General features: G+C 37.8%; 2 protein-coding genes across 4 annotated transcripts in view; one reads left to right on the top strand and one right to left on the bottom strand.

Moving 5' to 3' along the window:
* Positions 1 to 11,608: 11,608 nt before the first annotated feature.
* tmem267 (transmembrane protein 267) lies at positions 11,609 to 26,924 on the top strand. Of its 2 annotated transcripts, none has more exons than XM_082157711.1 (3): positions 11,609 to 11,675; positions 12,543 to 12,953; positions 20,212 to 26,924. In XM_082157711.1, exons 2-3 carry the CDS (start codon positions 12,582 to 12,584, stop codon positions 20,545 to 20,547), a joined length of 708 nt encoding a protein of 235 aa, XP_082013837.1. In that variant the 5' UTR covers positions 11,609 to 11,675; positions 12,543 to 12,581; the 3' UTR covers positions 20,548 to 26,924. The 2 variants fall into 2 exon arrangements, with proteins under 2 accessions (XP_082013837.1, XP_082013838.1); XM_082157712.1 differs by having other exon boundaries at positions 11,655 to 11,675; positions 12,546 to 12,953.
* A 7-nt stretch (positions 26,925 to 26,931) lies between these two features.
* The window catches only part of il11ra (interleukin 11 receptor subunit alpha), a 37,312-nt gene continuing 36,420 nt past the window's right edge, over positions 26,932 to 27,823 (bottom strand). For both annotated transcript variants that reach the window (XM_082157691.1, XM_082157690.1), the window contains exon 12: positions 26,932 to 27,823. This exon is cut by the window's right edge and continues 285 nt beyond it. The gene's annotated coding sequence lies outside the window, so the exon portion shown is untranslated.

A 27,823-nucleotide genomic window follows, 5' to 3' on the forward strand; every position in this document is an offset into this window, starting at 1 on the left:
TTTGACACCACTGAGAATGCCGGAGCCTGAGCTCACAGTGCTCGCATTCTCCATGTTTATTAGTTTACGATCTATCTAACAGTCATGTCTAATACATTATTAGATAAAACTGTTATACATAGAAAGTAGACAGTAATGAAAAGGTATTAGCGTATGCCGTGTGGTTGATGTCCCGTGTCACTAACTGAGCAGAAATACATAATCATGTCTGGCTTGGTCCCCCTTTTCTCCTTAGCGTAAAGGTTAAGAGGTCAATCTATCACTGTTTGTAGAGTTCGTTTCTGGAGTAAATATATAGGCTATAATCTGTGCGTTTACACAGCCTTTTTTTTAAATGGCGGGTGCTGGTGTTTTGCGTGGTTATTTCATTAACGGGTTGCTTTGTGGGAATGCAATATTTAGGGAAATATTGGTGTCTTTGGTTACTCATAACTTTCAACTCCTTTTGGTCATGACTCTAGAGCCTTGTGCAAACTAGTGGATACAAGACCAGAAAAATGGGACGAGTACCTAGATGCAGTAATGTTTGGTCTTAGAACCAAGACACAGCTGACAACTAGGTTCTCACCATTCTTCTTAATGTTCGGCATGGAGGCACGATATCCTTGTGAGGTGCCTGAGACGTATGAGGTATGTGATAATTTACATTGTTCCATATAAATATCATGTAGTTTCAATTACAGGTTAGTGAAATAATTTCAATCTTCAATGTTTCTGAAAAGGTAAACAGCACAGTGGAATCTGTGATAGCAGAGAAAACCATATCAAAGGCCATTTCTCTGAAGGAGAAAATGGACAACATTGTAAAAAAATAAATCAATAAGAAAAAACAGGACAGGAGACAGAGGGTGGCAAATCAGGCACCATTTTTTTGTAGGGCAGAAGGTCCTACGAAAAAACATAAGGACCCAGCAGAGGAAAGGGGGCAAGCTTGTGCACAGCTGGTTGGGACCGTATGAAATTATCCATTTGCATGACAAAAGCGCAGATTTAAGGGATGAAAATGGCAAGATATTCCCAAAATCAAGAATGACCATCTCAAACCATAAAGACACATCCCAGATACCCCATAGAATTACCCAAGAACCACAACATAAAAGAGCACATAAAGAAACGTCATGCCCTTCACTCACACCTGTAGACCTCACCATAACCAAGTCACATGAAAACCAGCCCCCACCATCACCTCCATCCTCACCAATTGACTTATCAATTGGAACAAAGCATTCAACAAAATCTACTAGATCCTCTCCTCTGTCTCCATTGAACTTTTCAATGAAAAGACCCCTTTCCTCTCCTGTGTCCCACACCCCTACAGTGACGAGAGAGGTACCAGCAGACCCCACAGACGCAGTGCATGGCTGTAAGTGAATTTCTAATTTATTTGTGAGGTGGTAGGTGCAATGCTGTTTTTGGTCATCCTCTGTAGGTATCAAAAGTGCTGTCAGGACTCTTCTTCTTCTTCTTCTTGAATTTTATTGGCGGTTGACAAACAACAAAATGGTGTATTTCCGCCACCAACTGGTATGGAGTGTGGATCAAGACGACTTCTTTTTTTTAATTTTTTTTTATTCTCTCCCACAAATTAGATTCCTCAAGAAACTGAAGAATAAAAATATAACACTCATTTCTCGAGTTATTTTGCAGAATATACTTTGGTATAAATTGCATTTTTATTTTTTTTAAATTATGAATTAACAACCTTCTTTCATTCTCATATTTCTGACAATGCATTAAAACATGTTCTACTGTTTCCTCTTGCCCACAATAATCACATCTTCCCGTATCATGTTTACCCATTTTATAAAGTGTACTATTTAATCTTGTGTGTCCAAATCTCACCCTTGATATTACTATTTCTTCTCTCCTGTTTTTCCCTGCAATTCTCATCTCTCCCACTTTCCTTTGAATTCTATAGAACCACCAACCTTTTTTCTCCTTATCCCACTGTTTTTGCCACCTTTCCTTTAGTCTCTTCTTGATAATACTCTTAACTTCATTCTTACTTAAATTAACAATTAAATTAATGTCATTGTTTTTAACTGCTTCTTTTGCTTCTTTATCTGCAATTTCATTTCCTTGGATACCAACATGTGCAGGCACCCACAAAAATACTACTGTAATCCCCATCATTTGAATTCTGTACATTGTTTGCATTATCTCCAATAAAATATCTGGTCTACTTTCTGAATGACTGTATTGTAAACTAGCCAATGATGAACATGAGTCTGAACAAATAACTGATTTCACAGGTCTTATTTCTTCTATCCACTGTATTGCTAATAATAATGCAACCATTTCCCCTGTATAAACAGATAGCTCATCACTGATCCTTTTCCTTATTGATAGATGAAACTCTGGGACAGTAAATGCTACTCCTATCTTGTTGTCTGAACTCTTTGATGCATCTGTGTATATCTGAACATAACTGTAGTACTCATTAATATATGTCTGTACATTATATGAATTACATTCCTTACCCTTGTTTCTCTGTTCTAACAATGTAAAATCAACTATAGCATCTGGAAGTACCCAAGGTTTTATTACTGGTAATGGAACAGTAGGACTAACATTTAATTGATTAATTTTAAGTTCTGTTGCTTTCTGTATCACAGTCCATCCAAAACTTTTAGTTTTCCTCCTCTCTTTTTCCCAACATGGTTTTAACGTGTCTAGTGTTGGATGTTCTTGACTATGGCCTTGTAAATTAACCCAGTAATTCAATGATAGCTGTACCCTTCTCATTTCCAAAGACATTTCCCCCATTTCCACCTGTAGTGCTGTAATTGGAGTAGTTTTTATTGCTCCTGTACATAGTCTAAATACCTGATTCTGTATATTATCTAACTTTTTAAGAGACGTTTCTGCAGCTGATCCATACACCACACACCCATAATCTAACACAGACCTAATCAATCCATTATACATTGCCTTTAATGCCATCCTATCTGCCCCCCACTCACTACCAACTAAACATCTCATTGTATTTATTATTTTCTTACATTTATTTATTATATTCTGAATATGCACCGCCCACGTAACTCTTTCATCAAACCATATCCCCAAAAACGTAAAATATTTTACTCTTTCCAGTCTGTCAGGACTCTGGTTTGATCTTCAGCCTTTCTGCTGTGTTTGTCTTGTGTCTTGATTGTCAGTTCACCTCACTCTACCATCACAGCTGAATCCCATCCTAATCAGTGCTCTCCCTCTCATTACTCACACACCTGTTTCCCTTTTTTTTTTTTTGCACTGATTTTCTTATGCTTCTCTCTTTCTTTGGTTCTCTGTCAGTGTGTCTTGGTTTCCGTCCGCTTCACCACTGTCCCCTTGCCCGAAAGTCTTGTTTTGGTTGCTTCTAAAGCATTGTCTGATTATTTAATCCTGTCTTGTTGTTTATTTGCCTAGTTCCTGTTCCCTATCTCGACTCAGCTTGCTCACCTGGTTTTTGACCCCCCTGCTTTCGTCCTGGACTATTGCCTTGGTTTCTTCCTTGAAACTGTTGGTCCGCTACTGGTTTTGACCCCAGCCTGTCCATTGGATTTCGCCTCTGTCTCGCCCTCTTACTTGGTGGCTCGGCTACCAATTCTTTTATGTTTTGTATTGTTTTTGGATCTTTTGGACAATAAATCCTATTCTCAATTGATCTGCTCTTGGGTTCCTGTTGTTCCTGCACCTCCCTAACAAGTGCCTGGGCTGGAAACGACAGGTATGTACTGCTGTCCAGAGTGGGACCCTATAAACTATTTTACAAAGACCTACAGATTGGCCCTGGAAGGGAGTTGGAGAGTGAGGTACACATTTCATTGATTTTGACAGATAAGCCTTTCATCTGCTATGCTAATATTTTGTATTAATGTTTAATTTTGCAATGTTTATCAAGGTTATAAATGCGTATCAATCCCTGAAAGTGAGGCAGCACAATTTGACCTCACCGGTGAAGCAGTCGATTCTGTTCCCTTCCGGAATTCCTGTTCCCTTTACGCAATCATACTACAAATCATGCGTAGTTGCCGCGTTACCATCAGGTTACCATACGTACCGTCAGAATTGATACGACAAGAAGCACAACTGGATGTACGGGAAGCCAAAAGGTTAAAAAAGTATTATTTTTTAATAAAAAAGTTAAAGCGAGTTTTTCCTGCTCTGTCATTTCAATCTAGCTTATTTTTTTTTTTTATATTCAAATTTAAACCGTTATTAGCGATTTCAATGTAATGTTTATTAAGGCTTTGATTAGTAGCCTAATACTCGTCTAGCTAAAGACTATTTGAACCACAATCACTTCACAATTTAATGTCACATTTTATAAAATAAATAGAATAGAATAGAATAGAATAAGAGCTTTATTGCCAAGTGTGCTTGCACCCACAAGGAATTTTTCTTGGTACTGAAGCTTCCAGTGCACATATACAAATACAAATACAACAAGAAACATAGTAATACAAATTCTAAGAATAAAATATATTAAAAAAAAATAAAAATAGTATAAAAAGTAAAAAAAAGGGGTCACAGTTGGGTTTAGTCTGAATAAACATTTACAGATTATGAACATATTTACAGTATTTTGAGAAGTATAAATAATATAAAAGTATAGGCTACTTGTTTTGAAAGATTGATTTTCGAGTAGGTTTACCAAAGGGAAAATGAAGGGGAAAAATAAACTCCAAAAACAATGGTTTCATATTTAGTTATTTATTACAAGAAGCACATTTGTATTCATCTTCCGTGGATGGATTGCCAACACACTTTAAGTGGAACCATCGCCCACAGTCATCACAGGCAATCTATAAATAAATAAAAATATATAAGATTAACAATTTTAAAAAAGGGGGTTTAAAGCATTGGTCCATTCATGATTACTTTTGAGTATGCTACACCAACCAAAAATGCTTAACCATATTTACCCATACCCATAAATACATTTAAATTATGTGCACTCATGAAATACCAGTCTCAAATCCCATGCACATCTGTGGACAAGCTTACACATATTGGGATGTACTTGGGCTCCTGCTTGATGGACAGTCTGCTATATTGGCACTGGGCACACTGCAAAACCTGATGTTCAGAAATAAGCACATGAGAAATGCATTCAAAAACATAATACATTAATATGTTTCACAACAAAGTTAGAAAGGAATAATTTAGGATTGACCCATTTATCAATGTCCACCCCCATTCCAGGCCAGTAGAACCTTGCTGAAATGGCAAGCTTGGTTTTTTCTGTTCCACAGTGTGCTCCATAGGGGCTGGCATGGAATTCTGTAAATATTTCGTTGGCCTCTTTTTGGCCAATGACCACTTTTTTCCTCGAACCCATACAATTTTTTGAGGAGATGTAGTAAAGTTGACCATCTATTGAAATAGCTTTATTGTTAGTAAAGTCTAAACAATAACCACGGAGGTTCTGAATGCCTAATGAAAGAAATAGGATATTTTAAACTGAAATTGCAGGATAGGTATTTTATGTTCTATTTGCCAAGAAGGCTATAGTCCATGGAAAAGTATGTTTTTATGTTTCTATCAAGTCTTGGTGTATTACTATACCTCACTCCTGTCTGTGGAGTTATGTTATCTTCACTTTCAAAAATAATTATAATTTAGAATAGATTACTTACCATGAATTTGGAAATTGGAGCAACGTCTGCGAATCACATATTTATGGTCTTTTTTTATACCAAATGGATATGTGCCTTGAGTTTTATAGCTCATGATTTCTTCATATATTTTTGGATCCATTGTTGGAATGTGCCAGCAAGAATAGAAATTCAGGTGACAATGTTGTGTGGTCATCTCCCCAATTTATAACACCATTGATTAATTTGATTAAAGCTCTTAGACTTAAAGCTAATTAGTGCCCTCAGAAATTTTTAATGAATTAATTACTAGAATGTTATGTTGCACCCATGTATCTTGCATGTGAAAAATATTAAAGAAAAATAGCAATATGGTTTTATTCTTATTTATTTATTTATTTTCAAACAGGGAATATAAAAGGTGTCACCTGAAAATGTGTTTACCTTTTGACAATAATATGATGAACTTTTTTTTTTTTATGTGTATTTTGGTGACATTTAACATATTAATACATTTTGTATACTGTTTACAAAGTTGTATTTCATAAACCTGTCATCTCTGACGTTTTGCAATCTTTATAAATAATACAGACATAATAATATAAAGACAATAATATGAGGCATTGAGTTTTTGTTTTGACAGAAATATTACTGGAGTGTGAGAACCATTTTATTATGCTGACAATTGAATGTTGCGCCAATGCGTTTGGCCTTTTTCGCTTTCCGTACTTCCAGTTGTGGTTTGATGCATCTTCTAGGCATGCGCAGACATGCCTCTTTGAGGGGGAACACAAATTCCTGTAGGGAACAGAATCGACTGCTACACCGGGCAAAGCATTCCATACGGATACATTTACCATGACAGACGTGGAAGGGAAATTATGAAAGGCTCAAGGTGTCCTGCAAATTTTTATTTTTTTTTGCATTTTATTACTTGTGCTAATACCCATTTTGTTCAGGACTTTGTGTACATTCGTTTGTGCTGTTGGTACATACTCAAGGCTTTGGTTTGCAAGGTATAGATTATAATGGTGTGTTTTTTTTTGTTTTGTTTTTTTCAAATGGACCCAGTAAACTATGAGGTCATAGTGGGCAGTGTAAACAAGGGCCACCACTGGTTCCTAGTTGTAAGTATTTGTGGTATAGAACAGTTTCCCTACACTGTGTGATATTTTCCCCCATCTAGCGGTGAAATTGTATATGACTACCCAGTGAATATTAGTTTCTGTTCCTTTCAATTCCGAGGGCGTTTTAGCTCCTACAGTGGCCGTATTATTCCAAGATTAACATGGCTTCCAGTTCGACTTCGTCCATGAGTGTTCCTTCAAGTGATGAGGTTACTTTAGAAAACTATTACAAAGTGCATTTAGTAATTTAGTCAGTTAACATGTAGGTTACTTTACACGAGGAAAAGTAATGCAAGTTATACTAGAGGTCGTTCTGGCGTTATGCACAACCATGCTATGGTTAGACAAGCAACTATAAAACTTTGAATTTACACAAATAGGCTGAATTACCTCTCGAGAGGAAAGCAGGCAACTTCGGTGTCCGTTTTAAAATCTTTGCTCCTCATGAGCTCTTTCCATCTGGGAAAAGTTACTCCAATATCGACTTTGGTCTTGCTGATTTGCCTGTCGCGTTGACGTTTTAATTCTCTCTTTCGCTTCCTTGGCGACTCTGCTACATGTCCTCAAAAATAGGCGTGATCCTCCATCAGCAATCTTTCAAATCTGCCGGCAATCGTGAGTAATCTCCCCCTCGCATTTGTCACTGTGTCACTGAGTGTAAAACGCGAAAGGCGAAGCTTGAGTTTCCAGGTACGTCCCTCTTTGGCGAATGTATTTTCAAGATGGAGGTGCAACATGGCTGCCGCCATTCGAGCGACTCACTCGTATGTATTATAAATGGCAGATTTTACGCTTACGAGAATACTTTATTAGTTGGTGGAGGTAATTACACATGAATGAGCACATATACTTTTGATAGAACAAAGTGTTTTTTGCTAAGAATCAACTTAAAAAGTTACACAGTGTAGCTTTAATACTGATTTGCAATAATATACCACTATCGTGTTGTCTGGATATTTTTGCATGTTACTTAGGCTGTATACCCATCCCAAAAAACAAAAACAAAAAACATTCTGCTTGACTCAATTGGAGAGTCAGACATCAAGAAGAAAAGGTTTTTGGAGACAACAAGGTATTTTTCATGCACCACAATTATATGTACTGTTATTGTGTAATATATGCTTGAAAGAGAACCATACCATCTTGTTTGTAGAGCCCTGATGATAGCAAAGGGTGTTTCAAACTGGGTGTGTGAAAGCTTGCCTCACCCACTTCAGAGGGATGCTATATCATGTGGTGTGTTCGCTTTGAAGGTGTGTGATTTATAGCATTGTAGCAAATATTAAATGTTCATTAAAATGGGATGATACTTTAGATCATTTTTCTTGTTACTTCCTCAGCTTTGCAGAACACATTCTGCAAAATACCACAACTGACTTCTCCAATGAGCTACAAGACGTATCACGATTCAGAATGGAGATTGCTTTAACTCTCCTCCGCCAGTCTGGTATGGCTTTATAAACTTTTGGTTTTTGATGTGCATCACTTTCATTAGTGTTGTACTGTACCTCATAGATGACCTAAGTGATCTGTGCTACTTTTGATGACTCTGCAGATGTTCTTTGGGTGCAACTATGGCTGAGCATTTTTGGTTGGTGTAGCATACACAAATTAATAATGAATGGACCATTGCTTTAAAACCCTTTTTTTAAACTGTTACTCTTATTTATTTTTTAATATAGATTGCCTGTGACTGTGGGCAATGGTTCCATGTAAAGTGTGTGGACAATCCATCCACGGAGGATGAATACAAATGTGTTTCTTGTAATAGGCTAACTTAATTATGAAGCCATTGTTTTTGGAGTTTGTTTATTTTTCCCTTAATTTTCACTTTGGTTAAACCTAATCGAAAAGCAGTCTTTCAAAACAAGCATTATTTATTTCATAAAATGTGACATTAAGAGCACCTGTGAAGTGATTATGGTTCAAATAGTCCTGCGCTAGATCCATACTAACCAATGCCTTAGGCCTATTACATTGAAATCGGTAATACGTTTTAAATTTTAAAAGAAATAATGTGGATTGAATTGACAGATGGGAAAAACTCGCTTAGAACAAAAAAATAATAATAATAAAAAAAAACACTTTCAAGTTTAGGAAAAATACAATAATTATTTAAAAAACATTTTGGCTTCCCGTACATCCAGTTGTACTTCTTGCTTGTATTCAGTTCTGTGATGGTACCATAGACAGTATATAAACTGGACACAGCGACCCCATAGGTTTCAACTGAGAAAAGTGAAGTCAATATTAGAAGCACTCACTTCCTGATGGCTGAGCGTACTGCGCAGACTCAAACTGAGCTTGACGACGTAGATGTGACGTGAGCAACCTGTCTGTCTTCTAGTTGCTGTGCCAAGAGAAATCTGAATCCATTCCCTTCCGAAACTTGCAGAGACGGAGAGTGTGCGTAGGAGGCAGTGTTGGGGAAGTTACTTTTAAAAAGTAGTGTTTGCTCGTTACTCGTTACTTTTTAAAAAAGTAATCCGTTACTTTACTTAGTTACCCCGTTTGGAAAGTAACTTTTTACGTTACTCCTTACTTTTACGTTACTTTTATGTTGCTTGACTTTGGGCAGAACCCAATATCTGTTCCTAAATATGTAGACATAAAGTTATACAATGGAGGACATAGGCTAACAGGTAATTATTTTGTGCTCTTTATTATAAAAAATAGTATCAATTTCAAAAGAAAAAAAGTCCTTCTCATTGGCGCTGCTGTGCGGCAACTTTTATTCTCAGCCGGCTCTGCATCATGGGGTAGAGTGCGACACTCCGCGATGAGCCGCTTCCCCTATCCACCGAACTTTAAATTTCGGCAACAGCCAATAAAGCTTCCCTGCTCTCTAACACCGGTGCGAATCGCGTCTTGATAACATAGGACAAAATGATATAGAAGACATAAGCTTAGTTTTCAGACATACGACTCACTCTATCAAGGGAGTAGGAGAAAAAAAAGAGATTTTGAGAGAATTTTTTTTTTGTTTTGTTTAAAAGTACACATATTCAAGCTTTCTATATATTTCTCAGGTCTGTGAGACAAGTAGCTTATGAGTTTCGGTATGGAGAGGAGCTCCAGTTCACGCACTGGTGCCGTCATGATTATTTTGCATGCCATATTTACTTATTTATTAAAATCAGGCAATTAATTGGTTGGTAAAACATTGATTAAAATTAAGATACAATTAATACAAAACGAAATTCGTTTTAAAGAAAGTCTTTCTACAAAAACAAACTTAATAAAGTGGTCTAAATCATGTCTGCCCACTCCATTTATCTCCCGATATATTCCACAAAATTATGATCTTACTCACGCTTTTCACTTTTCATATAATCAACATGGATTAAAGTATTTTATTTATTTATTTTATTTAAACATAAATATGAAACTAAATAGTTTTCTTTAATTTACTTATTTAATTCAGCCAACTGGTTGATAAAACATTGATTAAAATTAAGATACAATTAATACAAAACGAAATTCTCTTTAAATACAGGTTTTCTACAAAAACAAACTTAATAAAGTGGTCAAAATCATGTCTCCACACTCCATTTGTCTCCCGATATATTGCGCAATTTTTTTATTTAATTTAATTTAAACATAAATATGAAACTAAATCGTTTTCTTCAGTTCTCAACAGTTCTCTTCTCTCAAGCGCGCAGCTGAGGCAGTGTCGCTGTCAAATATATCCATGGGAAAAGTAACGTTGCGCCGAATTGAAAAAGGAACTACGTTTCGTTACCAAATTTTTAGTAGTAACGCGTTACACTACTTTTTACCCAAAAAAGTAGTTACGTTACTGTAACGCGTTACTTTGTAACGCGTTACACACAACACTGGTAGGAGGTGTCCATGAACTAGCAGCAGGAGCAACTTTTGCCAAGTATTCTGATTAATTACTTTGTCATTTTGCCTCCACATCCCCCCGATTGCACGCGAGCTTCTCCTCCTGTCCATACGGTAATTTCTCTACTGTGCGACAGAGAGTCGCGTGGTTATGACGCAATCGTTAGCCTATTTTTACAAAAACTGCTTCTACGGGGCCATAATGTGAGAAACAAGGTAATGGAGCCTTTAGAAATAAATAATGGACAAATGGAGTCTTTAAACGCCTCAGATGTAAAGTTATTTGCTGTCAAAGTGAAGCCAAAATGAATGGGAGTCAATAGAATGCTAACAGCAGGTGGGGGTCCGCTAATCAATGGCGGTGCCCGGGGAAGCTTCAATGTTTTCCGAAACACTGCCCCCCTGGATGGTACGTATGGTAACTCGGCAACTACGCATGACTTGTAGGCCTAGTATAATTGCATAAAGGGGAACAGGAATTTCGGAAGGGAACAGAATCGACTGCTTCTCCTGCCTTATACTTACCAGCTTCCACACGGATAATGATATCAATTACTGAATTAAAATTAATTTTGATATTTGTCTTATCAAAAATGTCAGGGTGATCTAACTGTCTGGATCTCACCTGAAAAAAAAAGAAAGAAAAAAAGAAAAGAAAAGAAAAAAAGAATGGTTTGGTATAAGATTACATTCAAAGTCATGTCATTTTAATTCATTAATATTTGATCTAATTTTATTATTGCAAGACTGGTCAGCCAAGACAGGGAGTTCGTTGTAGTTCCTGAAAAGTGTATTCTGTTAAATAAAAGATCTTTGAGCTTTACCCTTGCAGATCTTTTTTATGCTCAAACAGCAACACACTTGTTGAAAAAGTGGGAAAGCAATATGACCCCTTTAAACAAATACTGGTATCTACTTTTTCTTCACAAAACGACATACTTTGAGGGCATGCTATACGTAGTCGAATTGGAAAGCATCATGTTTAGATCATCCTCAGTCGTGTTGGTATCATTCCCGCTCGACTCGCGATTTAATTCAAAGGAACCGATTCGCGATCACGAATCAAACATCACTAAAAGAACAAACAGTCCGTCCGTTAGACCGGTGAGCTGAATGAAATGAGGTGAGGAAACGGCATGTGTTAATATACACTATGTCTGGTGTTTTTGTGTTATTCGCAGCTATGTAAAAACAGTATTTGTTTAGGTTTTTATGTGCATGTAGTATTGGCTAATAAATGTAGTGACTTGCTTTGAGCAGTGGATTAGCTGATGAGCTAGTTAGCAGCAAAGCTAATGCTATAAAAAAAATTAACCAAGCTTGGCAAATATATCGTATCGCTATAACTAACTGATATAGTTATCAATTTAAATGAAAAGCACAATTGTAGTGCAGTTTTGCGAGACTTAAAAAAAAACATAACGCTACATATTTCGGCAACCTTCGTGTACTTTTAATGCAATGATCTCTATAACGTTACTTATTGTTTCTTTTTAGCGATATGTTAAAAATGTTAAATATGTTTATATATATTATATATATATATTATATATATATATATAATATTATATATATATTTTATACACATTACTAACATGCATACATATGTGTTTAGACGTATGTGTGTGTATAAATCTGCTATTAATATTCTTACACATGTTTGATCCATTCATGCCTTTATTGATGATGTTGTCATGAAAAGATCATGTGGTCATGATTCACAGTTTAATGGAGGATTTAAACAGTCCTGGACAATCTGTTGATGGTGACAGTTTGTCTATTGAAAAATAATTTGTGATATTTTATTAATATGAGATGACTTAAAATTAAAACAGCAATTGAGAGGAAAAACTGAAAGCGCACTGACACTGTTAAACTCTCATCTGCCCTTCGTCAAGTCAGACCTTTTAGAGCATCATAACTATTAGCCTAAACACCATCTCATTGGCAAGGGCGCGTGCTTTAATTTGTGTGTGCTTGTGTCTTCCAGCAGATCAGGTTTCTGACCCCTCCATGGAAGAGGCCAGCGATGAGGGGTTTTTACTCAAAGCTGGATACCTCATCTTTGGGCATGTCTGTGCCTCTGAACCTGGCCGTGGAGACTGAGAAAGCTCAGGCCCTGCTCCAGACCTTCAGCACTGCCTCTCTGTTCGCCAGCGCAGGCCTGGGCGCTTTCTGCTTCCTCGTCGACCCCTTTCTGACGCTCCCCTTCATCCAACACCATCTGTGGCTCAGGGCTGTCCTTGATAACGCCGTCCATGGCATCATTGGACTCTGGTCCTGGGCCATCGTGATTGGGTTGAGGAAGAAAAGTGACTTCTATGAAGTCGTCTTGGCTGGGTTTCTGGCCTCTATCATTGACCTGGACCACTTCTACATGGCTGGATCGTTGTCGCTCAAAGTGAGACCTATTTGTGTCTTTTATTAGCATGTGAAAACTGATTATTTATTTATTTTCACTTGTACTGAAACAGTAATTACTTGTGTATGCTGATTCCTAAATATTTAGTTGGGAGCGTGTGTAGGTAAGTCCTTAATTTATTTATTTTAATTGAATGTAAGTCTTAAATATCTTATATGGTACAACATCTTCATAATCATTATATGATGTCTTAAGTTTGGGGATGGACAAACATGAATCGTGATACAGTCTAATGCGATTATTAAACTTCAAAAGACTATGATTTCATTAAATAAGAGCGCTGCACGTCTCAGAGTAAACGCTTACATTTCTCTTTGTATCCCTTTATTAAGGAAAACATTATTTGAAACATTTTTATTGTGCCACTAAAGTTTTCTTTTAATCCGTTCCTTAATATTACATTTTAGGAGCATGTTTTCCCTGGGAAAAAACTAAGTGTCAAGCCCTGTTATGAATAATATCATAATCATATTTGGAATTAACAATTCTTCTGGCAAGTAAAATAATTTATTATCCTGACCATAATCTGTATAAGGTTTGCCTAGAAACATAGCAGCTTTGTTCATTAATATAAACATTTGTTTTATTAATTTTAGAGTATCTTTATGCAGAAAAGTTGGCACAGATGCGTTTCTGTAGTGGCCTTTAGGTGTCTTTGCTGCTCGAAGGAGCCATACACCGTTAAATTACAACTATATGCTTTGATACTATGGGCTGGAGTGGTTCAGTGCAGGGATGATTTACTTCTGGCTTCTGTGACATTTTGTCTTTACACTGAATTTTGAGCAGACATAGAGCAGCCTTAAAGGGTTAGTTCACCCAAACATTAAAAGTCCGTCATTAATTACTCCTCACATCATTCCAGACCTGGAAGACTTTCGTTCATCTTCGGAACACAATGAAGATTTTTTTGATGAAATCTGAAAGATTTCTGTCCCTCCATTGAAAGATACGCTACTACCAAAAGCTACACTGTTCATAAAGAGATCGTAAAACTAATCCTTAGGAATTGAGCGGTTAAGTCCAAATTTTCTGAAGGGACACGATCGCTTTACATGATGAACAGATTGAATTTAGGCTTTTATTCACATATAAACATTCATCAACTCGCACATCAGTTCTGGTAAACGGAAGCTCAAGCATGTTCGCCAGACTTGCAAGAACCAATGAGGTTTGAGCTTCTGCAAGAACCAATGAGGTTTGAGCTTCTGCAAGAACCAATGAGGTTTGAGCTTCCGCAAGAACCAATGAGGTTCATTCTTGTTACGCAGCACGTTTGAGCTTCTGCAAGAACCAATGAGGTTCGTTCTTGTGTTACGTGGGGTTGGACATATCGTTTGGGCTTTTTACGATACTGGTGGTGCCAAATCAATACTTTTGAAACGTCCCTGAACCGATACCTTAAAAAAAAAGAGACACAAAACGATGGTGGATGACATTAAAGAACGGCTTTTTTATTGAAAATAGATTCTTTAAATTGAACAATATATAAAAAGTTTAAAGTATACTTGTCTATATAAGTAAATGCAAGAAAACACAACAAATTTACTTAAATTCACAATAACTCAGCTGACACACCTAACCCAGCTGCAATAACTTAACACTACATGCGTTACAGTACTAATAACAGCAAAGTCGGTATTCTTGGTACAAACCAGCTTCAAATTTCAGCAATTCTTTTGCAGAAATATCCCCACATTTTGCTTTCTCTGGCAAAATACGACACCTCTCCTGACTTATTGCATGTCCTGCACAGGAGAAACCCTCTCAGACGGTGTTGATGAGGCCTGTACACACAGGTATGTGTTTGAAAGTGCAGACAGTATGGGGAGGCTGTCCCGCTTCCCCACCTCCAGGCTACAGGGTCTTGTCCTGATGGGATTGAAGGCAGACTTGTGTATATCTCACTCTCTTTCTGGACCTGTTCAGCTACGGAGAGAGGGCACCACTTTTAGTGTTCGTTGCCTGAAGTAGCTCTCGGTCCTCATCCTCAAACAGCTCTTCTAGGGCTGACGTCTTGGCACGCTTCTTGTGAGATGAAGACTGAAAACAAAAACAAATGTAGTGTTAAGACAAACATGCTTCAAAAATGCAATTGATTTTAAATGGCCTATTCCAAGATTATGAACATACTTGTTCCTCTGCCGTGTCCTCCTCATGGCCATCCAATCCTTCCTCCTCAATATACTGAAGGCTCTCCATTGTAAGATGTAGAAATAATAGGGGTGTGCATTGGCACTGCCCTCACAATTCGATTCGATTACGATTCACCAGGTAACGATTCGATACAATTCGATTCTACGATGCATTGCGATGCATCAAAATTCTACTGCACACAACAGGGCAAATTTTTCATCAGTCATGAGGCAATACAAGCAGTCAGATATTGAACAACAGATTTTATTGGCTGCTATGTGTGTATTATCACTCTCCTGTATCTTTGACATAAATGTCATTAAATAAAATAAAATTGAATGGTACAGGGTATTGGATGTGGCATTTTCAAACCTGAAAAAGAAAACATAAATCACTCCTTTCAGTGCTTTGAATGAGAAATGTTTCTCTTCTCTCTGCTTGAGAACCATTTGAAATTAAATTTCAACGTTATTGTCCAACTCGAGGCCAGAAAATAAACAGTGTAGGGGTGTAACGGTTCACAAAATTCACGGTTCGGTTCAATACGATACATTTGTGTCACGATTCGGTACGTTTTCGATACAGCAAAAAGAAAGAAATGCCAGAGAAATTTCCTTGATTTAAAAAAAATATATTTTATTTATTAAAACTAACATCATAAAGTATGATATTTTTTACTTTGAGCAATGATGGAGCTATAATTGACTCTTCTTAGGAGCATATCAAACAAAACAGCTCCTTGGAAAAAATTTAATGTAATATTTTCTGCTTACAAACAAATGTTTATTTTAATTCAGATTAACATTTGAGGGCAGCAATGTTATTCATAATGTCGAAATAAATCCGACATAACGTTACTTGAAAGCATTATAGCCTACTATTCCTGCCAAACTTCCAAAGTTGCAGTTCGTGTTATTACAGTAAATCCATGGTGAATATTGCAGATCTGTGGACACCGGATAGTTCATTCATCATGTCACAATGTTTCTTCCTGGGTTCCACGTCAGCACTGTTTGATCCGTTAATAATGGAGAAATGTGAATGTTTCTCACTAGATCTTGCAGCGATATTATTACTTTAGTGGCGAGTTCAAATGCTTTCTTTACTTGATCTCTTAGCGCTGTGTAGTATTAGATCGGCTCGCGCTGCTTTGGTCCAAACTGATAAACAGTCCGTCATGAGTAGCTCAGTTTCGTTCCGCTTGCATTGCGTTTGCCATTTGATGTTGTGGTCGCGCCAGCGTCTACATTATGAGCGCGCTCGCGACACGCTTACATTTGAAAATGCGGTTTGAAAATGCGTGCCTTGTACCGAACGGTTTAATACGAATACGCGTACCGTTACACCCCTAAAACAGTGACATAATCGATTATGGCACTTTGCCGCATCGATGCTGAATCGTGCATGCCCCGCATTGCGATGCATCGCCGAATCGATTATTGTTGACACCACTAAGAAATAATATTGCACACATAAATAGTCATACTTCATCATATAAACTGTAACATGGCACACATGGGAAACAACACTGAGCATGAAATACCTGTTCTGTTACATTGCAAACTGCTGCTTACCCCAACCGGCCCCAAGCGTCAGCAGCAACAGCACATCCAAGTTTGCCTTTGAAGTGAGGGTCCATCAAAGTGGCCTCCTGGAGGTAGTTCTGAATTTCTTCATCCTATAATAAAAACATGACAAACTATTTACCGTCTTAGTTAAAATAATGTGGTTTGCCTTCTTTCTTTCTAAGCATAAGCTCTTATATGAAAATACCTGAAATCTTTTTTCCAGATCTCTCCGGACTTTCTCTTTCAAAGCACTGGTAAACAGAGTGTCCTCTTCAGCCACTGCGAAATGTGCCTCCAGCTTAGTCAGTGTGGGGAGACTTTGGCCACATGTGGGGGACTTCTCACTGGATACACAGAGGGTTGAGGTGTACAAAAACGTCATGATTTTAACAAAATCCTCTGCTTTCTGGAAGTCGTCATCTGTGAGCCTTTCCAGTCTGAGGGGAAAAAAAAAGATGTGACGATAAGAATAAAATATCCACCATATTCTTACTCCTTGTTTCACAAGTCGTTGGTCAAGTGATGATGGCTGGTTACTGCTCCAAAAATCTCTCCACCATCAGGAAAAGGGAGTTCCACCTTGTTCTGACATCCAGAATCATGTTGTGTTCTGGCAGATCTGAAACACACATGCTCATTTTGAATTACAATCTACTGAAGATGTTTGAAACAAACACAACTTTTTGAGATTTCTAAGGCTACGCCACTTGCTGAGAGGTTGCTGCTTCTCCCGCAGGACGGTCTTAGCCATTGAGGACCTCTTCAGCCACACCACGATAGCTCGAGGTCTGGCACACCACTCTGTAGTGGCACTGATGCTGTAAACCTTCTGTGCCGCCAGGTTACGGGATGGGCAAAGCACTCAACCTTTAAAAGCTTCACAGTCTTCAGTGCAACATCCATATTGCTGTGTTGTCTACTGTAGCAGCTGCAACATTTGTGTTTATCTGGAGTTTCTCTAGAATGCAATTTATCTCGTCTTCCACCACGAGGCGTGTCTGTGACTCATACACAGCTGTGTTGTCTGCTGAATGTGGCCATCACTGGTGTAGTGCACCATAACTGTTAAATAGTGGTCCTGTGCCACTTGAAGCAAGAACCAATGAGGTTCATTCTCGTGTTATGCTGCACGTTTGAACTTCAGAAAGAACCAATGAGGTTCGTTCTCATGTTACGCAGCACGTTTGAGCTTCTGTAAGAACCAATGAGGTTCATTCTCGTGTGTTACGCAACACGTTTGAGCTTCAAGAAGAACCAATGAGGTTCATTCTCATATTACGCAACACGTTTGAGCTTCAGCAAGAGCCAATGAGGTTCATTCTCGTGTTACGCAACACGTTTGAGCTTCAGCAAGAGCCAATGAGGTTCATTCTTGTGTTACGCAGCACGTTTGAGCTTCAGCAAGAACCAATGAGGTTCATTCTCGTGTTACGCAACACGTTTGAGCTTCAGCAAAAACCAATGAGGTTCATTCTCGTGTTACGCAACACGTTTGAGCTTCAGCAAGAACCAATGAGGTTCATTCTCGTGTTACGCAACACGTTTGAGCTTCAGCAAGAACCAATGAGGTTCATTCTCGTATTACGCAACACGTTTGAGCTTCAGCAAGAGCCAATGAGGTTCATTCTCCAATGAACCAATGAGGTTCATTCTCGTGTTACGCAGCACGTTTGAGCTTCTGTAAGAACCAGTGAGGTTCATTCTCGTGTTACGCAACACGTTTGAGCTTCAGCAAGAGCCAATGAGGTTCATTCTCGTGTTACGCAGCACGTTTGAGCTTCAGCAAGAACCAATGAGGTTCATTCTCGTGTTACGCAACACGTTTGAGCTTCAGCAAGAGCCAATGAGGTTCATTCTCCAATGAACCAATGAGGTTCATTCTCGTGTTACGCAGCACGTTTGAGCTTCTGTAAGAACCAGTGAGGTTCATTCTCGTGTTACGCAACACGTTTGAGCTTCAGCAAGAGCCAATGAGGTTCATTCTCGTGTTACGCAGCACGTTTGAGCTTCAGCAAGAACCAATGAGGTTCATTCTCGTGTTACGCAACACGTTTGAGCTTCAGCAAGAACCAATGAGGTTCATTCTCGTGTTACGCAACACGTTTGAGCTTCAGCAAGAGCCAATGAACCTCATTGGTTCATTGGACAATGAACCTCATTCTCGTGTTACGCAGCACGTTTGAGCTTCTGTAAGAACCAGTGAGGTTCATTCTCGTGTTACGCAACACGTTTGAGCTTCAGCAAGAGCCAATGAGGTTCATTCTCGTGTTACGCAGCACGTTTGAGTTTCAGCAATAACCAATGAGGTTCATTCTCGTGTTACGCAGCACGTTTGAGTTTCAGCAATAACCAATGAGGTTCATTCTCGTGTTACGCAGCATGTTTGAGCTTCAGCAAGAACCAGTGAGGTTCATTCTCGTGTTACGCAGCACGTTTGAGTTTCAGCAATTACCAATGAGGTTCATTCTCGTGTTACGCAGCACGTTTGAGCTTCAGCAAGAACCAATGAGGTTCATTCTCGTGTTACGCAGCATGTTTGAGCTTCAGCAAGAACCAATGAGGTTCATTCTCGTGTTACGCAACACGTTTGAGCTTCAGCAAGAGCCAATGAGGTTAATTCTCGTGTTACGCAGCACGTTTGAGCTTCTGTAAGAACCAGTGAGGTTCATTCTCGTGTTACGCAACACGTTTGAGCTTCAGCAAGAACCAATGAGGTTCATTCTCGTGTTACGCAGCACGTTTGAGCTTCAGCAAGAACCAATGAGGTGTGTTCTCGCGCGTCAAGCAGGTTCGGTTGAGCTTTTGTTTGTTCGCTGATCAATGATTAAATGTGAATAAAAGCCTGAATTAAATCTGTTCATCATATAAAGCGATCAAGTCTCCTCAGAAAATGTGGACTACACCGCTCAATTCAAATGGATTAATTTTAGATGTCTTTATGAAACTTTTTGAAGTCAGAGTGGTAGTTGCGTAGCTGTCAATGGAGGGACAGAAAGCTCTCCGATTTATCAAAAAGATCTTCATTTGTTTTCCAAAGATGAACGAAAGTCTTGAGGGTTTGGAACGACATGAAGGTGAGCAATTAATGACAAATTAGATTTTTGGGTGAACTGACCCTTTAACTCCGTGGTGTAAATATGACTCTAGACATTTTTTACTTGAACACCCCCTGTTGTCCAATACAATATCTGAAATATTTCAGGTTACCATCTTACATTTTTATTTATTTATTTTTTAGCATTTTAATTTTTAGATTTTCTTTTAAATTATAGATATATTAATATATTTAAAGATGACTGATACACTGTCCACTGAGTTAAATAAATTAAATTTCAGTTTTTAAATAAATGTGCATCTGGATTTGACGAGTTTAATCACTTTTGCTCACGGGATGAAATAATCATGGTTGACGACTGCAATTACCGCATTTCTACAGTGACACTTTTGCTACATTTTCACTTTAGGTGCTGCAGTTTAAACCCAAACACGGGCCTTTATCCTGATCCTAAGTTTGTGTTGTTTCCCTCCACCAGGCTGCTGTGAATCTGCCGCACAGGCCTCCTCTGCACTGCTCCAGCCTGATCCCAGCGCTGTGCGTGTCTCTGCGCCTCCTCATGTGGGCCTGTCGGCTCAAGGACTCGTGGTGCTCCCTGCCCTGGATGCTGTTCATCTCGCTGACGTCACACCACATCCGCGACGGCGTTCGCCACGGCCTCTGGGTGTTTCCGTTCGGCAACACGGCGCCCATCCCCTACTGGCTGTACGTCACCATCACAGCCACCCTCCCTCACCTGTGCTCTGTGCTCATGTATCTGACCGGCACGAGAGACATGATCTCCACCAAACACGGAGTCGCCATAGACGTCTGATACCCTGTCTTAATTTATGTGTGTTTGTCTATTTATGTTTCCCAGCACAAACATGGCACTGGAAATATTTCCATCAGCTCGTCTCTGCAATTATTGCCATTCCAACACTTTTTCTCCTTTTTCCTTCAGAGATTTCCAGTCTGTTTGATACTTTAACTACTGTAGTTGTTCAGGTATCAGTGTGAAATCAGGTTGCATTGACTGTGAAGACTGTGAATCTTTTAATATGTATGGTGAGGTTTAGCGTTGGGCGAAGTTCAATTCTAGGTCTATTTTGCAGCATTTTTAGTACAATATTTCCTACAAAAATCAATCTCAGAGCCAATAGAGAAGTGACATTAAGAGTTTTTGCAGGTTTTTGACCAATTAATAAAATAATGTCAGTGTATACACACACACACAGTAGTCTACATTTTGAAGTGGATCAAAACCTTTCCCCAAAGTTATACATGAATTTGAACAATACCTGTTCTTGTCTTAGGACATCTTTGATTAACTCTTTTGATCCACTTTAAATGTTGATGATGTTTTTTTCATATAAAAGATGGTCAAAAGGCTTCAAAATACAGACTATTTTGAAAGGATTATTTCTATGTTTGCTCTACATTTGTTCTGATCTGGATCCAGATTCTCATAGTTATAGTAGTAGATAATATTTAAAGTAGTTGATAATATTTAATGTTGGTTAATATTTAATAATGGATTAATTTTAGCCAATATAACAATAGTAATACAACATTTACCCACATACTGTATATTACGACGCCACACAAAGGCTTTGAGTGATAATGCAAATAAATTGCTGATTTATAGTTTTGAATCAATTTTGGCAAAAAAAAAAAAAAAAAGGCCCATTAAAGTCACTTTCAAAACGATTGGACAATTTGGCAAATCCGTATGACTATCTTAAACACTTTGGGAAATCTTTCAGCCTCGTGCAATTCCCGATCACTTGGATTTCTATCACTGCTCATTAATGTCCCATGTTGCTACTAAGATTTAAAGTTGTTATTAATGCTAATGAGAAAATGAAGGATTGCGAAGTGACTTAAACTTTTAAGTGCTTTTAAATCTAGTGCGTTTAATTAATTTTACTAGCAGAATCATTGTGAATATTCAATATCGTCGCCCAGCCCTAGTGTAGATGGCCTTATTTAGCTTAGACTTGTCTAATAATGCCATTTTATTGCACTGATTTTCCAAAGGAAGCACAGGCACAAGCTGTGTTCACACTCGACTCATGATGTGTCATCATGCGTCCAGGAATAGGCACTGGGAATGGATGTGTGTTGATGGTCTTAGTGCTTGTGCGAGGTGATTGTGTGTGTTGTGTGTTTGCAGTTGAAGGGCACTGTAGGCGTACTTGAAGGATGTGTTTCTCTCTCTCTCTCTCTGTAGTGATACACTGCTAACATGGAAAACTCCTTAAGGAATCGGATAACCTTTTAGAAATACTTTCTGTTGTTACTGAAGATAATTGCTGCCTTTTTAGCCACAGGCTTCGGAATATCTGTAAATACTTGCCAACTTGGGTTTTATTCCCGAACCACTTGGAACTTTTAAACTATTACATTAGAACGAATATTAAACGTCTTTGTATACAAACTGCAATTCTGCTTCTCGGCTATTAATCCAGCTCCAGCGGTTCATTTTGGTTTTGTTCAGTTGTTCTTTTAATACTTCATAATTGATGTGAAGTGCAAACATGTTCCTGAAAGCTTCAGATCTTGGACTAAATGCTCACCTCTGCTTTTCTCCAGGTCAAATTATAAACCGGACGTTGTTTAGTCGATATTAGTGTTTACAGTGCATCGTTGCAGTTGGCATTGTGTATGTATACTTTTTATTTATTTATTTTTGGTAAACTTTGTTCTTAATATTTTCAATAGCGCACTGGAGTTATGTTGTGCCCAAAAATATTGAATCAATAATTTAATCTTCGTTGCCACATTTTTGTCTACATTCCATTTCAAACAATTAATTTCCAATAAATGGACACAGTTTGTGTTTGTCTGCTCAACTAGTTCTCCTCATCATACATCAAGATGTTCAATATTTTAAGGTTTTGAAAATGTCCGTTGATTTAAATGGATCGGGAGACGCATATATTATCGCTGTCAAATCAGGTGATTGGCTTTGAGTTACTGCTGTGTACTGATATGCTTATTTTGATAAGTAGTGATAGTATTACACATTTATTCATTATGGTAACAATGTTTAAATAATATTTTTGGTTTGACTGCTTCAGTTGTCAAGGCCTTCTCGAACCTGCAGAGGGCGCTGTAGACCAACTCCAGACAATGAGTTTTATTCCTTTATAATTAATTGTCTGTTGTTTTTTTGTTAACTATGTACGTGGTGTAAATATTTATTTTATTTATATGCTTCTTTGCACTTAATTGAGATTTGTCAATAATGTGGTGTTGATGCATTGTCAAGAAATCACTGAAAGCATTGTTTCTGTCACCAGTCACACTAAAGGTGCGTCTGCACTCTTCTGTAATAACTGGTTTCGGTCTTTATTTGTTGCTTCTGAAGCTTTTGGTTTTGAACAGCCATAATGAAGCTTCATTTGATGTGCTTAGAAATGCTGTTGTCTTCTCAGGCATTTGTTAAAAAAAAAAAAAATCAACTCAGTTAAGTCGAGATAATAGTAGGGTAAGATTGGAAAATGTGCCACACTTAAAAACAGTGCGTGTTTACTGGTAAATTGTAACGTTTCGAGATGAGTTCAGCATGTAGAGGATGCTGGTGATGCATCGTCCAATCTGTTATTAAAGGGATAGTTTATCCAGAGAGAAGTGCTGTCTTCATTTACTCACCTTCAAAATCTTTTGTGTGTGAGTAAATGATGACAGAACAGAAGTTACATTTTTGGGTGAACTATCCCTTTAAGGAATGTCATATGGCAATAAACTATTAATTCATATTGAATGATTATACTTAATCAACTTATAGGCTGTTATGAATAACGATATTTGAAATATTATTCAGGGACACACAATAATTACTACAATAATGAACACTGCGACAGCATCTAAATATGTCCACACTATTATGCTTTTTCAAATATTACCTTAGTGTGTAATACCTGTTTGTGAACGTTAAAGTGCAGATAAATAGAGTTATTGAGCAAGTTTGGTTTGTGTTGTCGACATGTCAACCCATGGATGAGGACTTTCTCGAATTGATACAGCAAAACCGACACCATTGTTACTGTTCATACCAGTGTGTATCAAACGCTGAGGAAGATCCGGAGCTGAAATTCAGATATAGTAATGGGTGTTTGGTTTCCAACACGTGTTGTAAGTGGTGGACCAATCACAACAGACTGGGCCATCTGACCAATCAGAGTAGAGTAGACCAATCACAACAGACTGGGGCATCTGACCAATCAGAGCAGAGTAGACCAATCACAACAGACTGGTTCATCTGACCAATAGGATCAGATCAAGCTGTTGGAAAGGCAGGGTTTACTGAATCCATGATCAACCCATTTCAGACACTGGGAAAAAGATCATGTATATTCCATATAATTGCATATTGTATATGTATTGCATATATGTTTAATGTATATATGTATAAGATAATGTATATTATGAGACAAATTATTATTAATTTCTGACCTAGGTTGCAAAACAAAATTAGGAACCTTTAAAATCTTTAATCTGAACATTAAAATCGGTGACAATTTTATGTTAAAGTACCCCTATTAATATGGAATGATCAAGAGGAAAAAAATAAAGGTAAAATACTTCACTTTAACAGGAGTTTCACGTTCCCTCAAACCCCTTTACACAAAATACTTAGACATTCACTGTTGGTCTTTATATCACACTGGCTTTATTCCAGTGACCAGCAGATACAACTAAACCGGTGCCGCTATTGACATTAAAACACCATAATCAAGGTCTTAATATGCAGCATAAATGATTCAGAAGAACATGTAAATATTAGGACTATATGATTTAAAGTCAGTATAACATGTAAATCCCAACAGACTGACAAATCGCCATACTCAAATATTGCTATATTATTTTACCGAAACCTTGGCCGAGAAACAGCGAGCTAATTTTGCTGTATAAACTCAATGAGCAACTAAATCCCTTGCCTGATTTTCATGATTAAATATTTGTAAATTGGTTGGAAGCGAGTTGCTGAATTTCCCTGTAGAAACAAACTTGACAGTATCAGTGAAAAGATCTCTCACCGATCCATGACTGAAGGTGTTCTTCGTTTAACTTCACGAATAACCCCATGAACCTCCTGTCCTGAATATCACGGAATTAAGAAAATCATACTTTTTCTTCACATAAAATAACTTTTATTTCACAAAAATATAAACAGGGGAATAATAAATCAGCTTATGTTGTACAGAAAAATATACTATATACATTTACTGTGGACGCCTTTGTGTTCACCTTCCCCTCTTTAACAGGCAACAGTAGTCCATCTTACCACCATGCATGCAACATTATTAAAAAAGCAAACGGGAAATATATATATTTGTCTCCCAGAACCTGTCCTGCTTGAAGTATATAGTCTCTCCATCCTGCCAGGAACAGATGATTTCTCATCGATCGGCTTGTTTCCTTTGGTTCGGGTTTCTGGAATCGTGAATCGTGAGGTTGAATGGTCAGTGTGGAGCGACTAATAACTGCACGCCAGGCCAGTAACACACCATTAATGAATCACTTTATAGAGATAGAGGTCTAAAAATAAACAGAAATCTGATATTTTCGACCTGTTATGGTGTTCGGACACTTTGCTGAAGTGGTTCTCAACTGGTCACGACCCAAAGCTGCAATAAAACCATTTGCATATCGATTGCAATCAGTTGTTTTAGTAAAAAAATCTGCACACTAGCAAAACTAGACCGACATTAAATTGAGGCGGGAAAATCCATATGACCCCCAGACTACATTAAATATGGGTTTTATTACAAAAATATGTAATTTATTAAAAATGATTTGTACTAAACATAATTTGTGGGGCTCATTTTTAATGATATTTTGTGGGCAGGTGCGGTTTATAGTTATATTAATACATTTCAATGTTAGATTTTAATCATTTTTGTTTACTTTGTCTGATTAATAATTTGGTTCTGCATTGGCCGCCACATGAAGTCGAAAGCAAAACCAGTTGAGAACCACAGCCTTTCCTGAATGCTGATAATCATCATATAAATCAAACAATAATTCAGTCTAGAATAACACTACTCTCAACATGCGAGAAAACTTTAACAAAGCAGGGAAGGAAGAACATATGACTGACTAAACTTTAAACCAAGAGGTTGGCTAGTCTCAAATATGACTGACAAAACCAAACAGTTTTTTTTCTTCTTTTTTTTTTACATATCTGCTCTTTTTGCATTGGAGAATGCTTTACGCTGCATAGGTTGGAGATTTTAAAGGGCATATCATAACAGCACAGATCCCATAAGCCACTTTCAGTATAAATACTGCTGTTTTAAAAATACACAAATCATCTTGCTGGTGGAAAGGAAACAGGCAAAAAAAAAAAAAAAAAGGAACATGAATGCAGAGGTTATACACGCAAATGGTGCAAAAATGCATGAAGATATGTACAAAAAAACATCTGGCAAACTTCTTCAGTTAATATTCATGCCGGGTTCAGACTAGATATTTATATCTGTTATGATAGTCACTGTGTCAGATTATGCGATTTTCCTAAATTCTTGTCGAGTCGTAGTCAGACTACACACTGCTTCCCAACCAATCATCCACCACCGTCTTTAACAACGTGTGTGATGTCATTGAGGTGGAACTAGCGACCGACTTCTGGAAACAAGAGCGTAAACAATGGCCACCGTTAGCTTAATGCTAACTCCAGAACTCACCCAGTTTCTGAAGTATCTGGAATTAGCATTAAGCTAATGCGCCGCCTTGAGGAAACATCATAAAGGCAGGAGTATTGTTGATATAGTAACTCAACGAACCTTTCCTCCATTGCGTAATTAAACATGCTAGTCTTTGTCTGTGTCCGAAATCATCCCCTTTACCCTTAAACATGACACTATTTGAGGGAATCCGCAATTTTTAGTGTTTCCGAAAGTATAGTGTATGTTATCGAGTGCACTCATTCAATCCCATAATGCACCGCAGTAATGAGTGTACAACCAATGTACGCTCAGCGGCTAGAGAATACCCATAATGCACTGTGAGTCGCAGTCTGTTGTCGTCCAATATGACACGCTATACAGGATGAAACGAGCGATTCTTGGGTCCTGACGCCTGTTGTTGTGTACGAATCACCACGACACACTACGTCAAATGGACCCGTGCCAAAATCATGTAGTCTGAACCCGGCATTAAAAGAAATTATCACAGTGACATCTTAACAAATATATATATATATATATAAAAAAATTGCCCTAGTTATTTTTAATTGGACAAGAATAACATTTGGAGATAGTAACTTATACATACACAATAACCATTTTATGACTTTGTTTGGACAATGTTCATTATTTGAGTTTGTACCTATATGAAGGATACGTATGCTAAAATCTTATAATTCAATAAAATCATACATTTTAAAAGAATTACAAAATGAACGCATGCATTGAGCTTTATGACACTGGAGAGCAATGTACAACAGAGCAGTGTGCTGTGTAGAAACTATCATACAGTATAAGTGTATAACACATAATATAACTTTATAGATGAGCTACCATAGAATTTAATATCGCGGATATCTATTAGCTTCAACAGAAACAATCAGCTTTAATCACCTTACAAATGTGTATATGTGACACCGTAAGACTGATTTACATTCATGTCTCGATTCAATGCTTTTATAAAGGAAAAGTCCGAGAAATTAAATGCATTTATTGAAGGTCCTTTTTTTGTTGTTGTCGAACACCAGCTCACCGAAAGTTTCTAATCGTTACTGGCGTAAACTTTCAAGACATGAACTCGTGATGAAATGCATTTTTACGGGAGTTTATTACCGAGAACTTGAGGCTGGTTGGAAACTAACCAGACAAAAACAATCAACTGCAGATGCGTCCACCTGTCATTAACTTCGGTTCTTGTGAAGAGATTTCGCAGGAAGAAAGACAAAGCCGTCTTTGTGTCTCCAAAAGAAAGTCCATCGCTGGAGTGCCAAGACTTACCGTCTTCCAAAGATAGCAGCTGTCTAAAGGTCTTTTTCGCCAGATAAGTGAGTTTGAGGACTGAAACACTGACGAAGACACGTTCTCCATAATGCCCCGTATGCTGCGCACAAAGCCAAGCCTTTTCACAGCGTTCCA

This window comes from Leuciscus leuciscus (genome assembly GCF_965113295.1).
Source record: "Leuciscus leuciscus genome assembly, chromosome: 24".
Lineage (NCBI taxonomy): Eukaryota > Metazoa > Chordata > Actinopteri > Cypriniformes > Leuciscidae > Leuciscus > Leuciscus leuciscus.